The sequence below is a fragment of the Brachionichthys hirsutus genome, unplaced genomic scaffold, assembly GCF_040956055.1.
Source record: "Brachionichthys hirsutus isolate HB-005 unplaced genomic scaffold, CSIRO-AGI_Bhir_v1 contig_800, whole genome shotgun sequence".
In the NCBI taxonomy this organism is placed as follows: Eukaryota; Metazoa; Chordata; class Actinopteri; order Lophiiformes; family Brachionichthyidae; genus Brachionichthys; species Brachionichthys hirsutus.
In genome coordinates, this window is record NW_027180394.1 from 88,006 (window position 1) to 102,671 (window position 14,666).

At 42.4% G+C, this 14,666-nt stretch overlaps 1 protein-coding gene across 1 annotated transcript; it reads left to right on the forward strand.

Moving 5' to 3' along the window:
* Window positions 1-388: 388 nt before the first annotated feature.
* LOC137914553 (gamma-adducin-like) lies at window positions 389-14,351 on the forward strand. Its single transcript, XM_068758093.1, has 14 exons — window positions 389-568; window positions 1,502-1,646; window positions 2,925-3,076; window positions 4,063-4,143; window positions 5,154-5,303; window positions 5,512-5,655; window positions 5,954-6,052; window positions 7,246-7,419; window positions 8,981-9,241; window positions 9,428-9,544; window positions 9,966-10,055; window positions 11,110-11,233; window positions 13,814-13,906; window positions 14,025-14,351. Exons 1-14 carry the CDS (start codon window positions 389-391, stop codon window positions 14,261-14,263), a joined length of 2,049 nt encoding a protein of 682 aa, XP_068614194.1. The 3' UTR covers window positions 14,264-14,351.
* The last annotated feature ends 315 nt before the right edge of the window (window positions 14,352-14,666 follow it).

Here is a 14,666-nt window from a genome sequence, read left to right on the forward strand (position 1 = left end):
TCTACGAGCCTTTGAATAAGAATGAGCACTTGTGGGAATGTTGTTTGGACTTGTTAGTGTTTGTAGTGAGCTATGTGTTACTGCCCTACTTTTTTTCTTTTCTTCCCCTCTTCGTGATGCTAAAATAATTTTCCCACCACAGCTGTTGCTAATTTAATCCGTCTTGCACAGCAACAGCTTCGCGCTTGAAAGAAAGCAGCATCAGTCATAACGTTATAATAATAATAATAATAATAGTGTTCCTGTTCCCCCTCGCCTTTGTCTCCATCACTGTAATTACATGAGTCACCGGTGAATCCACGCAGCATCTTTTGTGTTCCCTTGACAGCCAGAATGTGACGTTTTATTCCACCAGGGCCAGAGTAAGGACAGCTGTGCAGCAGACGGCATGAGTCTGGTGGGGGTGAAGTCCATCGCGGGGTCCCTCACCCTGCCCCTGTCCAGCAACCGGACCGAGGACGAGAATGGCCACGATTACCTCCGCGGCAAGGCCGTGTCGCCCGACCTGAGGCAGGACTTCAACATGATGGAGGATAAGAAGAGGGTCACCCAGATCCTGCAGAGTCCGGTGTGTAGCCAGCAGCTTCTTATAAGTAGCCTCCTCGAAAATGAGTCACGAACAGCACATTCAACACCAGAGAGACATTCTTCATCGTTAGAATAAGACGAAAGCGCGTGGGTGTTATCAGGTTAGCATGCAGACTGCATAGAAAGTCCTCTCTCTCTTTGTCTCTTTAAGTATATACACAGCTATTAATTACGTTTGGCTATTACGCAACATGTATTTATGGATTTTTAGAGGTAAATCCTGAATATCCCAATTTTCTTAGTCTTGTACAATATTTATATCTTTAGGATTTGGACTGAAGGAGGGCAAACACAAGCGGATTTGAAGGCATCTTGGGCTCTGTGTTCAGGCAACAATGAAAAAAAGATTGTCGCGTTTTTGCAGTAATTCTGCACCGACCTGAGAAGTGATCTCGGTGTAATATAAAGAGCCGTTCAGTGTGGCTAGATGAAGCACATAGCGATGGAAGTGCACAGAAATAAGGCACGCCCACACTCAACTGCAATTGCATAACAGGCCCAACAAGTGCAGATCATCTCATCACCATGGGAACCACAGTCAGATGAAGCAGAATGTCGGAGCTCAGCTGCGCACAGGAAAATGTTACTGTTTCAAGATTCACAGACTGCACTGAGAGGAAGAAAATGATTGTCAGGTTTAATGCAACCCCCCCCCCCCCCCCCCTGTCTCTTTCACAGATAAACAAAGAGGCTTTTAGTGGCGTGACGCCGTCCTGATTTGTGCATAGCTGTAATAAAGTTCCTGAAAACATGCTGTGTTTCCTGACATTTTGTGAGGAACTGATGGAATGAGGGTTTTTCTTTGACTCGCTCACTTAAATAAAGCTTTGCAGATGCTGCTTTTCTTTCTTTTTCTTTTTTAACCATCCCCCGCCTTATCCTGAATGAAGTCCTTTCAATTCTTTTGCTGCAGGTGTTCAAAGATGAGTTGGAAGGACTGATTCACGACCAGGTGACGAAGGGCAACAATCCTACGGGTCTCCTGGCTCTCAGGCAGATTGCTGACTTGGTCATGGCCAGCACCTTGGGAGGGGTTGGTCCCCTGACTTCACCGATAAGTGAGTAGCAATGGATTTGTGTGCGAGAATGTCTCCATCCATCTCCCCTCGGGTCTGATTCGTATTCGGTGCGTGTCCTCTGAGCGGTATGCGTGCTGAATACCTTCTTTGTCACAGGCTGATTTGTCAGACTCTTGTGACTCCCAGCATCCCTGAAACAGCAGGAAAGGCAAAATTGTTGACAGCATTCCTTATCAACTGTGTTTCTATTAAGGAGCCCTCAAGACAATTTAGTAATCAGATACAGCCGTTTGCAATGCTAACTGTGTTCATAGAATCTATTTGCCCTCTATTTACAGGGAGGTCGAAAAAGTGAGGGTCTCTACAGAGTACATTTAGAAATGGTAAACTTTTTGAAAGTCTAAAGTAGCTGAGGCAGATCTGCTCTTTAAGAAGCTAGAGTGGCTTCAGAAGATGGGGTCCTCTATCGTTAAATCCTCATATGGAATTTCAGCTCCCAAACACCCTTCAGTATCTTGTTAGTAATTCTGAGAAAGGCCTATTTGGAGATTCCCAGCCTCTCGGATGTTCAGTCTTTTTGTATGCTGTGGAGGCAAACCATGTCACTTTAAGGGTAAGCGTATCCCAGGGTGCTTAGGAGGAGGCTTCGACCAGATGTCGAACCTCCCATGTCAGGAGGAGCAATGCAGACTCAGTCCCGGGTGTGGAATCGTGGACAAACACTTGATCCTCGAAGGCTTGCCATGGAGGTCATGAGACTTTGCATGTGGTTTGTGGCCTCGGAGATGGTCTGATACGAGAAGATGAGCTACCGTAGCTGTTGCTATGAGGAATTTGATTCCATTATAACCAAACAAAAAGAGGAAAGGAAAGGAAAAAGCACATTCCCAGAAGGTGTTGGACTGCTCCAAGGTTTGCCCTTGCCTCTGACCCTGTTTGTGTTCCTCATGAACGGGATGTAACGGTGTTTTTGGGGTGAGGCGAGTGTCCATAGAATTGAATCTCTGGTTGTTGCAGATGACGTGGCACTGTTAGCATCATCGGGCCCTGATCTTTAGAGCACATTGGGGTTGTTTACAGCAGTGTGTGTAATGATAAAGGGTCCCTACAAATTTGGGGACTTTTTGTTGTTGTTGTCACGAATTAATGGAATGCTATGATCTTGAAATCTTGTCAATGATTGGAAGATCGTGTGATGAAGCAGGCAAAATGAGATTCTACCATGGGTGGCTGGACTCAGACGTCTAGAGGCAGCTTAGTTTAGTTTAGATGGATGGATGGATGACGAGTAACAGATGCTATTCTGTCTTGTGACAGGCGCTGGGATGGTGGCCCCAGTCAATGACTTGCATGGCATCGAGTCTCCCTCCTTTGCCAAAGGGGAGAAGCAAAGTCGCTGCAGGCTGGCTAGCCTGTATCGCCTCGTTGACCTCTTCCAGTGGGCTCGTTTTACGAGCTCCTACATTACCGTGAGTACGGCTTTGCCGTCCCGATCCACCACACACCTGCTTATAGATGTCACACAAGCCTGGCATATCTTTATGTCGGTCTAACAGGGAATGCCTCTTTCTGTTCACAAACCTTGTATTACTGAAGGTTTCAAAAGGCACATTTCTGAGTATGTACAGCTCCCCAAGAGCAGGAAGTCCCACTGAAGTATGTGTCGAACGCTCGTGATGTCAAGACGTAAAGATGCGATTGTCCCTAAGGACAACGCCTAGAAAGGAAGTTTTATCAAACCACACTGATTTTTGAGTTTTCCAGAGTGTAGCGAGCTTTAACTCCTGTACTGCAACGTTACTGCATCCTCTGGCTTGCTGCTAAATAAAAAGAAAAGAAGCCTGCCTGGCTTTAGTGATTTGGTCCATTCTCAACACTTTTCATGGCAGATTTAATCCTGCAGAAGCATCATATTGATCAAAAGTAGATAAATATCTGTCTCACAAACTTCCGTAGGGATTTAACAAACATTTCGATTGCACATTGTTGACAGTGCAATGCAGTAACTATGAGTCGGCCAAGAAGTGAATTTTCAAAAATCCAACTATATAACAATTACAGGAAAGGTAGGGAGCTGATAAATGAGCTCCTATCACATACCCTATGCCTGTGGAAAAACACGCGACACTAGGAAATGACCAAGTTGGACTTCATAAGAAAGTGGAGAGCTGTTGAAGTGTCCGAGTAATTGGTAACTCGACGGAGCATTGTGTGAAATGAAGCGTAACAATTCTGGCTGCCTGTGAATTTGACTTTTTGAGCTGTTATTTCCTTTCAGTCGTTTCAGTTGAGCACTAATGCCAGTCAAACAGCCAATCACAGCCGAGGTTAGCCTTTATCCGTTGATCCTTGTATCTCTATTAGCAACAGAATGTAGGACTTTTGTTCCTATTGAAGTTATTGTATACCTGATGCGAACGCTTTGGGTCTTATTAATGTCTTTGCTTGGTCTCAGGTGCGCGTTAATAAAGAACAGGACCATGTTCTGATGAGCCCACGGGGTCTGTCTTTTTCTGAAGCGACAGCAGCAAATTTGGTGAGTAAAGCGGATGCGTGTTCCGCCTGCATCGTCAGGAACATGTGAAAAGCTGCGCTCTCGATTGGGTGGGTTTGCAAATATGATTGGCCATTTGGAATATCGGTGTTTTATTATCAGGCGCTGCATTAGCAGGTGTTAGTGCAGGGTCATGTGCAACGAAGGAACATTATTAGTTCTATGCAATATTGCAGCACAGAATTCAGCCAACACGCGTCTCGCAGACGTCAGTAATACGATGTTCAAGAGTCATCGTTGCGGAAAGAAATATTTCTCAACTTTTAGTTATATTTGAATAAAAAAGTGGCATGCCCAAAAATTATTCCTACCCTTTGCAAACTATCACAGTCTGTGGGGAAATGCCAACGTTCTGTACCATTCCGAATAGTCCAAGCTGTTCTCGAGCATCCTAATTACCCTGATTCATGGGGTGCAGCTGTTTTAATGAACTCAGCAGGGGAAAAGCAGGAAAAAAAACTCCCAGAAATGCTCTGCATTTGAGCAAAGACGAAGAGTCAATTTTTTTCAAACTGGAGAAACCATCTGCGAACAGAGGAGGGAGATTAAAACACCATCTATCAGCAACACACAATGCAGTACTAACCTCTGTCCCCTGAATCCACAACCCCCAGCTACACCTGTGTGCAGCTCAACAAAACAGCTCACCTGACTCTAGCAGCCATTTACAACCGAAGAAGCCTCTTGGATGAGAGGTGAAACATCTTCAGCCAAACTTAACCAAGTTCAGCTGATTCCCACTTTGAAATGTGGTGCTGGAAACCGAGTGCTTTGTGGCAGCTTCAGCTCATAGACCAGAGAACCTAATCACAGTAAACGGCACCATGAAGAAAGAGGAATGCATCAAGATTCCCAACAACACCAGGCTGCAGGGAAAGAAAGAAAAAGCGAGATATCAGTGTTGACTGCCTCGTTGATGCGTGTCATAACTACCTATGGGCTTCGTGTGTACACGTATGAATGTGTGTTCTGAAACGACCTGCCGTGTGTAGGTGAAGCTAAACTTAATTGGAGAGGTGGTGGACCAGGGTTGCACTGACATGGGCGTCGACCACTTTGGGTTTGTTCCTCATGCTGCCATTTACTCGATGCGCCCTGACGTGAGATGCATCATCCACATACACACCCCTGCTACAGCTGCAGTGAGTACGCCCCCGGCATGCTGCGATTGAGAGAAAAAATATTATGACTAAAATCATCCGCTTCCATGCTTGGATATTTAGCTGCAGACAGCCTCTGACATCATTTCCTTTGAGCCTCGTTTGAAAAATGGACAGCACGCGATGAACTCCGCTTCTATTGAGACGTGGGTGCGTCACAGGCTTCGTGGCTTTTATCCCATGTTAACAGGTGTCCTCGATGAAATGTGGACTCCTGCCCATTTCCCAGGAGGCTTTGCTTCTGGGAGACGTGAGCTGCTTTGGTTACCATGGCAGCCTGGAAAATAAAGAGGAGAAGGTGGAATTTCAGAAAGCTCTGGGCCCTGCTGCCAAGGTACCGTCAAACCATTCCATTATTGTCTCACTTCTCATGGGATTATTGTGTTTTACTGTGTGCAGAACCGACTGTGTGAGTTTATTTGCAGTTAATTAGGATGAGAATCGATTCACAGACTAGGAATTACCCTCGGTGCGATCGTGCAACATGAAACATAAAATGATGACAATATAATAATTATAAATCTGTTAATGATAGAGATTACAGTCGCGTGGATATGCATTTATTGTATATACAATTGTTGGGCTAGTGTTTACAGTAGGAATCAGGCAGCTCAAATGTTTGTTTTGTTCAGGTGATGCTGCTGAGGAATCATGGGCTGCTGGCTTTGGGAGAAACGGTCGAAGAGGCTTTTCACTACATGTACCACTCACAGCATGCTTGTGAAATCCAGGTATCCCTGATGCTGCCTCTACCTGAGTAAAATCGCACCGTTCCTCTAAACACACCATACCTTGTACAGCCGCTTATCTGCTTTGCGTGTCACGGGTCTGCTGGAGCCGATCTCAGCTGCCTACAGGTGAGAGGCGCGTTACATTCCGCATGAGACACCAGCTCATCCTGGGGCATCTACTCTACTTTTTTTTTTTTTTTTTTATGTATTCATCAGCTGTTTTAAATAACTATATTTAGTAGTCAGATTTTGTTACAAATTATTTACCTACTACCCAAAATAGACGAAATGTGATAACATCTGATCTGACAACATGAAACTAATGTCATTAACGGTGTGCTCAGGTATTGAAATAGGGCTTTACCAAGTAGTAGCTTGAAGCTTTGTTCATCATGTTGAACACAACAATGTGCTCTTTTTTTTTGTTTAATCGGATCAATCGCTGTGTTTTTGCAGGACGCTGATAAAGATTAGGCTCCGCTGATATTGTCTGATTTACACTATCTGTTTGTCCTTGTTTGTTTATTCACATCAGCCAAGTTCTCCAGAGTGTTGTTCGGTCTAATCACTCCAAACCTGCTCTTCCAACATTCGAGTGTTTTGCTGTAATGATGCATTTGACACATGATAAAAAGTTAACTCTGAAACAAACATCAGTGAGGTAGGCTGAGTTTACATTCCTCAAGCGCAGCGTACTGGTGAATAGGGCAAGGTATAATGTGTGTTGTTGTGTAAGAGCGAGCGAGAGGGAAAAAGCATGTGACAGTGAATGTGATGCGAACTGATGAAAAGGTTAGCAGCAAATTAGAGTCTCGTCTGGAAATGAACAGGCTACAGGCTGTCAGTAAATAGATGCTTCAGTGTCTCTACGCCAAGGAAAGCCTCGTCTATTGTTTATTGTTGTAACTCCAGGAAACGTGAACGGAGTTATCCTTTAGGAATGAATTGACTTCAGACCTGCTGGGGTGGAAAATAAATGCATTTTAGTCCTGACTATGGTTTGGAAACAGACATAACAACTAACAACTGCTGGGTATGGAGGAGACAGACTTTGAAGTCATTTTTGAAATTGAAAAAAAAAAAGTACGACGGGTGGGGGGGGAGTTACCGGTTGTTGATTTGTACAAAATTAATACCTCTTATACAACTGAACTGATGAGTTGATAAAGTCACCGCCCTGTGCTTTTGTTTAGGTGAATGCTATGAGTTGCTCAGGTGGAGTGGACAACCTGGTCCTCCTGGACAGGGTGAAATTTAAACCCTTGACCCACGGAGTGGCCGCTGCTGGGCTGGTGATGGACAACGAGCTCAAGTGGAAAGTGGGTGAGGCCGAGTTCGAGTCCCTCATGAGGATGCTGGATAACCTGGTGAGTGCACCTTGACCTGTGCCCTTTACCCATCATGCTTCGGGTTTCCTGTCTCTGGTTCTTCCTCGGGAAGCCTCTGATTAGAGAACACCATGAAACTAGATTTTTAATCTACTCTGAAAGGATTTGTGTAATTGTTCTATGGTACATGTGAACAATTTTTGCATTATAATTACATAAACTGGTCTACCTAGTATCGCAGTCAGTAAAGAACTACGCAGTTCTGTTGCGCTAGCCTGGTCCACGGCCCAACCCTCGTCCACGTCTTCGGCATACATTCAGTAGTTTTACACGGTTCTTGTAAAAATGAAACCAAATAAAAAATGCAGTCAGATAAAAACCTAGCCTCTTGCTTGCCTGCTGCTCGTCTATGCGCTGCTATTTTAAATTCCTTGTTAACTAAAAAGGCTGCGTGTTCTCAGATGTTCTGCTACTAACAGGCCGATAAGCTCTTTGTTAGGCCCTGGCCTACTCTCTGGACGCTGTAGTTGGGGACTGGGTCTATTTGAGTGCTCCTCACTGTTCCTGCAGCTGTGTTAGCGCTGTGTGATCATAGCCCGCCCACCCGCAACCGTAGCCTCCAGACGGAGAGGCATTGGCAGGGCACTTATCACTGCAAGGACTGCACATTCGCTCAGTGTGAAGACTGCAGTGTGCTCAATTCTGCAATCGAATCTGGCCTTTTCTTCTGAGGTCTGCTGTCCATACTGGAAAACATGACAGCAATTTCAAAAAGAATCCAAAACGTTCACAGCTGATGATGCTTGTGGGAGGTTGGGAGCAAAAATGTGTATGTAAATACATTCATTTTAAAAGCTAATCTTTACTTTCCAAACAAAAATAAGGAGATGAAATGGGGGGGTGAGCGTGAGGATAATTAACTATGTTCACATTGTAAAATTAGCCCAGTCAGTCAATAGTTATTATTGTAGGTTCATAAATGTGCTCTTACTTCTGTTTCCTGGCTCGACGTGGCCTCTTTGACTCTCTGAATAACAAAGTTGTAGTGCTGTTGTACCCATACAGTTTTTGTATAGAGGAATTTATTTAAATATTACACAACGTCACACACAGAAATGATTTGTTTACCGGCCATTTCCATAAATATGTACGATCATCAGCGTATACCCCCAAAAAATACAACCAGTCATTTGACACTCAATTATTTAACTTTTCTCTTGGTGGCACATCGAGCTGTACTGTAAGACCGATGATTGCGTGTCGATCTCTTTTTGTTCATCTTGTCATATTGCTTGAAAGGAAGTGTCTTTTTTTGATTGTAGTGTTGTACACTGGCCTCAGACTGCACTCTAGTAGTGCAGGTTCCCAACAGTTTTCACATTGGCTTTCATATTTTTGATGTATTGTTCATGACAGTCTTTTAGACCAAAGTCTTTGCTTTCCCTCTGAAACGAAGCACATCTGAGAAGAAGCTGTATTTAAAGGCGCAGGGTGGCCTGTGCATTTCTGATGCTTTATGCTGGAAATAATGAAGAACATTGCAAAATAATCAATCAAGCCATCAATCTCAACTATGGTGTGTCATTGTGTGACCTTCTAGGGATACAGAACAGGCTACTCTTACAGGAACCCCATCGTGCGAGAAAAGCCTCGCTCTAAGAATGACGTGGAGATCCCCGCCACGGTGTCAGCCGTCCCGCAGGACGGCATCGAGGCGGCTCTGCAAAGTCCTTTCAAGTTTATGATGCAGAAACAGCAGAGAGAAAGGACTCGGTGGCTCAACTCGCCCAACAGCTACTTGAAGGTCAATGTTCCTGAACCTTCACCCAGCGGGGACGTCAGCCCCAGGACTAAAACCATGGTGCGTTAATTTCCACATTTTCACCAAGAAAGAAATTTGTATAACCCCCCCCCATTGTTTTGGCCACTGAAGGAAGTAGTGATGCTGGGAACCCCTTCCTTTGTGTTAGACTGCTCCCTTGTGGTCAGTTTGATGGATGCATGTTTAAAATCTTGGGAGTTATTTATTTGTTTGTTTTCGTCTCAGTGGATGAAGTCTTCACAGCCAGGGAACAAAATTGGCACACCAATAAAGATTGAGGACCCCAACCAGTTTGTCCCACTCAACACTGATCCGACAGAGGTTCAGGATAAGAGGAACCGGGTGAGTTAAAGCAACATTTTTTTACATGTGGTTTCATTAGAGCGTATAGCTGCATCAAGCCAAGATTGGGCAATGTTTTACAGAAACCAGATCTGGATCAGCATCCAAAATTAGGATATAAAATCATACCCGCCTGGATGTATAGCTAAAATTGTAGGAGACCACTCAAAGCCCATTATCTCTGTTATCTCTTCTGCACATTAGTGGTAGTTTTGTGTTTGTAACCCCCCCTTTCTACCTTAAAACAGCTAAATTAGGTCACTGCACCATGATTATAGTCCATCAGATCACACACACAAAAATGTGTTTCACAAACAGAAATTTGTGTATTTCAGTATATTGATGCAGATTTGAGCAACAAATGTTAAAGATGCTGATGGTTGATTCTTTAATATGATTTTGTTGGTGTGCACATATTTAGATAAAAGAGCAACACAGGGGGGACCAGATGACCCCAGGACCAAAATCTCAGTTGCTCTCAGGCATTGTTGTGGACACCATCCCAGGACCAGTGAGTATACTGACATCGGCGCGGTGCAGATTAATTTACAGAATTTGATAAGGCACATTTTGTAAAACGTTGCAGCTCACAAACACGAAGAACAATCACCACAAATTTGTTGCAACATTTTATTTGTCCTGCCAGTGAGTAACTTCATCAACAACAACAAAATGTCCTAATAAAAGAAAAGATTTAAAAAAAGTATTGTATGACAAAAGACAACCAAACTCCAATACTAAAAAGCTAAAACTGTTAGCATGCTGGAGACCAACAGTAAGTGTGAATCAATGCACAGTGTTTTTGATAGGCCCAGACACCGATCATTAAAACGCATGAGTCTTCGTGTTACTGCGTTGGTTAGCGCCTCGCTGCTGCAGCAACACATTCCTCTCAGCCCGTCATTGTTATCCCGACTATCAGATTACCTTCTGTTCACACGTAAGAAAATGGAGAGTGTGGCTACTCTGCCGTGCTGATAGCCGTCAAGCTAGCATGTTAGCATAGCACTGCACTAGCTAGCTTGCTGTGCTTTGTACCGTGGTGCTTTATGTTGTGGGCTGTAAGTGCACAGGGAGGAGATCTTTGTCAGAGCATTTTACTGATTCCTGTTTGGATGTAGAAGAATTTTCAAAAAATGTAGGTACAGCCAAAAAGTGCTTCTAAAATAAATTTCTTGTAATCCAGTTTTACACCAGATACAGTAACCCAATAATAAATTCCCGTCTAATGTCCTGTTGCTGAAATCTATCTTCTGTTACTACTCAAAAAAACGTCATTGATTTTTATCCCAGAGGATAATGTGATTCATAACTGGATAAAAGCAAAATATCTTTACTGATTCCATTATTTATTATTATAAAATGTCTTTTTTGAAATAAACCATAAATGTAGCTACTTTTCCAAGAAAGGGGATACAGATTTGAGTATTCCACTTACAAAATCATGGTTTTCTTTCAATATCTTTGGGGAAAAAAACTCAATGTATTGTTCCATGTGAGTAAATTACAATGCAGAATGTACTGTATCTGTTGACTGTCGTGTTTTTTTTTTCTTTTTCAATCAGGCTTTCATCATTGAGGATGAGGCGTACACCCGCTCTCTTCCTCCTAACCCTTTCAATAATCTGACACAGAAGGAGCTGCAGGAATACCGGAACACGGTAGAAAGAAAACAGCAAGGCCAAGAAGGTAATCTTACAATGCACCGTTACTCTCTGGAGGCATGGAACGTTTCTATTCTATCTCATCCACATTGGATTTAGAACAAAAATCACATCAGACATAATCCCATGTAGTTTGGGGGGGCATGTCGTTATGAATTAATCCTTTGGGATCATAGAGGTTATTAAAGAAACTGATGATGCAGAGAAAAATTAATCTGAAGGGCTAACGGTGATGTCTGGCTTCACCAAGTAACACCAGGAAGAAACTGGAAAATCAGTCTTCAGGATCTGATAAGTGTAGATTTCTGAAGAATTACTCATTTGAAAGGGACACATTAAGAAATATGTAAATTGCAATGACTTCAATATCTGAGTATTGATTTAGTGGCTATACATTACCTTATAGATCATGCAGTTAATTAGATTTCTTGTTTCCTGTCTAAAAGAAACATTGGAATATACTTTAACATTAATAAGAATATTCCTGCAAAAAATGCCAACATGATAAAAAAAGATGCCTATTGCTTCGATCTTCCTCTGAGATGTGAAATCAGCTCACAGGGACAGGGAGATGAGCTGCAGGGCTGCTAGTCTTGTCACACAGCTCATATTTGTGACGAGTGTAGGAGGGAAGCATGTCGACAGCTATGTATTAGAGTAGCACCTTTTGTTTTTCACTGTCACAGTAATGTGTCAGCTAATAAATAAACAGAATGTAGGAAAGTTATGAAACCAGTGCAAGATTCCATGTTTTTCTTTTCCGTGCAAGCAGCATCACTCTCTAGGTGGCAATGCAGCCCGGTTTCACGCGCCTCCAGATAATCTCGACAAGTAATGGATTGAGTACAAATTTTGAACAGATATCATTTCCTGAGGAAGAAGCTTGATGGTGATCTGTTCTCTGGTGCTCTTGTGTAGATTCGTGCAGGGATGGGTACTGAGAACTGCTCTTAAATTAATCAGTGAGTTCATATCAGTTCTGGCTACTGTTATCTTTGTGTATATAATTTTAATATGCTTTAAAATCGTTAGTTCTAAATTGGATCGAACGACTAATGAAACTGCTACGTATCCTCTACAAAGCCACGACTACAGCATAGTAGGATCCGGATCCAGTTACACCCGTGGCTGTTTACCTCAGTAACTGTATGTGGACTTTGCACTGTGTCTGCAGTCGATTATTGTGAAGCCAAGGAGGTGCCCCCCCCCACACACACACACACACACACACACACTCTTTTAAAGACATTAATTTAGAAACGTGCTCTTTTGGAATTTTGTCTTTTAAATAAAGCAGTCAAATATTTTCTCACATTTTCTCCGCAGCCTCGTAAATAAACGCATCATGTTGGCATATTGCCAACATGATGTACATGGAAATTACTTTCATGACTCAAAACCTGTTACAAAAATAACATTAGCATTCATTAGCTGCATTGGTACATTGTGCTGAGCACTAATTAGCAGACTGAGCTAACACTGTAAAATAAGGTATTGAACATGATTACTATTCCAGATGCGAAATATCAGTGGGCGATATTTAGTCCTGTTATTGTTGGTATGAACACATCAGCATTTAACTCAAAGCACTGCTGTGTGAAAGATTTAACCTCAAATAGTAGCTAGCATGACTGTAGCTAACTGCTAGTAATGTAACAGCATCACTACACAAATTCAGTCCATTATAGTTACTTAATACACCTAAAGAATGCATTCTATACAGATAATATGGTGAAATTAATTGTTTGCCCCCAAAGAAGAAAGATTAAAGGTCAAAGCTCACCTCGACTCAATAATGCCAAAATCCACTGATGAAGCCATAAATCTTTCCGTAATTATGGACACAGGCGTGCATTTCAATGGCCACGTCAAGACAATTACTCTGGCAGTCTTTTAGCACCTTCAACTATAGCAACATTAAAGGATTTCTGTCTCAGTAACACTTGTTCATTCTGTTTTCTCCTCTCATTAGGCTTTATTATTGTAATAGTGTCTTTACAAGTCGATGCTACAGCTTCTCCGGCAGCAAGGAACTAGAGCACATTACTCCAATCAGATCACTCAATTTATATCCTGTGTGCCAGAAGGATATAGTTAAAAATCCTACTACTGGTTTATAAAGCACTAAATGGTTTTGGTCCAAAATATACTGTATATGTGACTTACTCTTTTATCAATCAATCCGGAATCAGAAAGGAGAAGCATTTTTTTTTTTTACTTTCTGCCTGAGCACAAAAAGATCGGCTCATTTAAATCAGCGCTAAACACTGTTTACGGAAGCTCGCCTGGAAATCCCGATATTTCGATCTGTTTATCTGCTCCTCTTCTCATTTTATTTTTATTGTCTTTTATTTGCAGTCATACTGGTATACTAGCGTCTTGTTTTTAACTATCTCAATGCGTAATGTCTTATTAATTGGCCTGACCGTCTTATCTTCAATTCCTTCTATACCCCTGTAAATCGTGTTGAAGTGACTTGTGTCTGAATGGTGTGTATAAATGAACTCGCCTCGTTGCTTCTGTGAGCATTGAGGAGAACTCTGAAAGTCAGTGTCTTTGATAAATGCCTGATGTTTGATGGCTTAAATGTTTTTTCTTTTTACAGAAGACGATGATGCCACTGATGCTGATGAGATAACGTTTGATGGCTCCACTATCTCCCTCTCCCTTTCCCCCTTAATGACACCGGCTAAACACGGTAATTGTTTCTGAGTTTTATGTCCCTCTGCTATTATTTTTTTTTTTTTTTTGCAACCCTGTCTGTTGCAGTTTTAATGCACATCCCGCTTCACTGACTTGGTTTCATCTCTTGACAGACACAATTCCTAATGGAAAAGACCACTCGGAAGAGCTGGAGGAGGATCTGAGCATCGCGGTATCCAAGCTGAGCTTGAGCACCTCGGAAACGGTGGAAATCTCCATCTCATCAAGGGAGGATCAGACCCATGAGATTCCAACCAAGTCCCCGAAGAAAAAGAAAACTAAGTTCCGCACACCTTCATTCTTGAAAAAGAGCAAGAAGAAGAAGGATGAGAAAGAAAACACTGAAGCCTGAGGGTGTTACCTACAAAAAAGAGAAAATGATTAGCTTTTATTAGGTGAAGTTCTAAATTGTGCTCTAAATTTCCAGCTTATTGAGGGAAGTGATTTAAGACAAGTCTCCTAGACCTGTGTTGTTACACATCTTCACTCATTCTCAACAACAACAAAAAATTATTTCCTTTGAGAATTTATGATTAACCACTCCTGAAGGGCTCAGCAAAATCCAATCTAATGAGAGGCGAATACAAAAACTGCATATTTGTAGTTGTTATTACCCATATTTTTAATGGGGTTTGAAGTGGAAATCACAAGACTGGACATGGTTGCTACGGTTATGAAAACATCAGATAGCCTTATTTAGTTTTTGTTTTCTTATTGCACAAGTTCATTGTTGAATGTATACTGAAAGGTAAGAA

Excerpts from the sequence above, each read along its gene's own strand:
- LOC137914553 (XM_068758093.1), top strand. The coding sequence starts at position 389 with ATGAGTCTGGTGGGGGTGAAGTCCATCGCGGGGTCCCTCACCCTGCCC. Across the intron at positions 3,077-4,062 it reads TTACGAGCTCCTACATTACC|GTGCGCGTTAATAAAGAACA; the intron begins GTGAGTACGGCT and ends GCTTGGTCTCAG. Across the intron at positions 9,545-9,965 it reads TTCAGGATAAGAGGAACCGG|ATAAAAGAGCAACACAGGGG; the intron begins GTGAGTTAAAGC and ends GCACATATTTAG.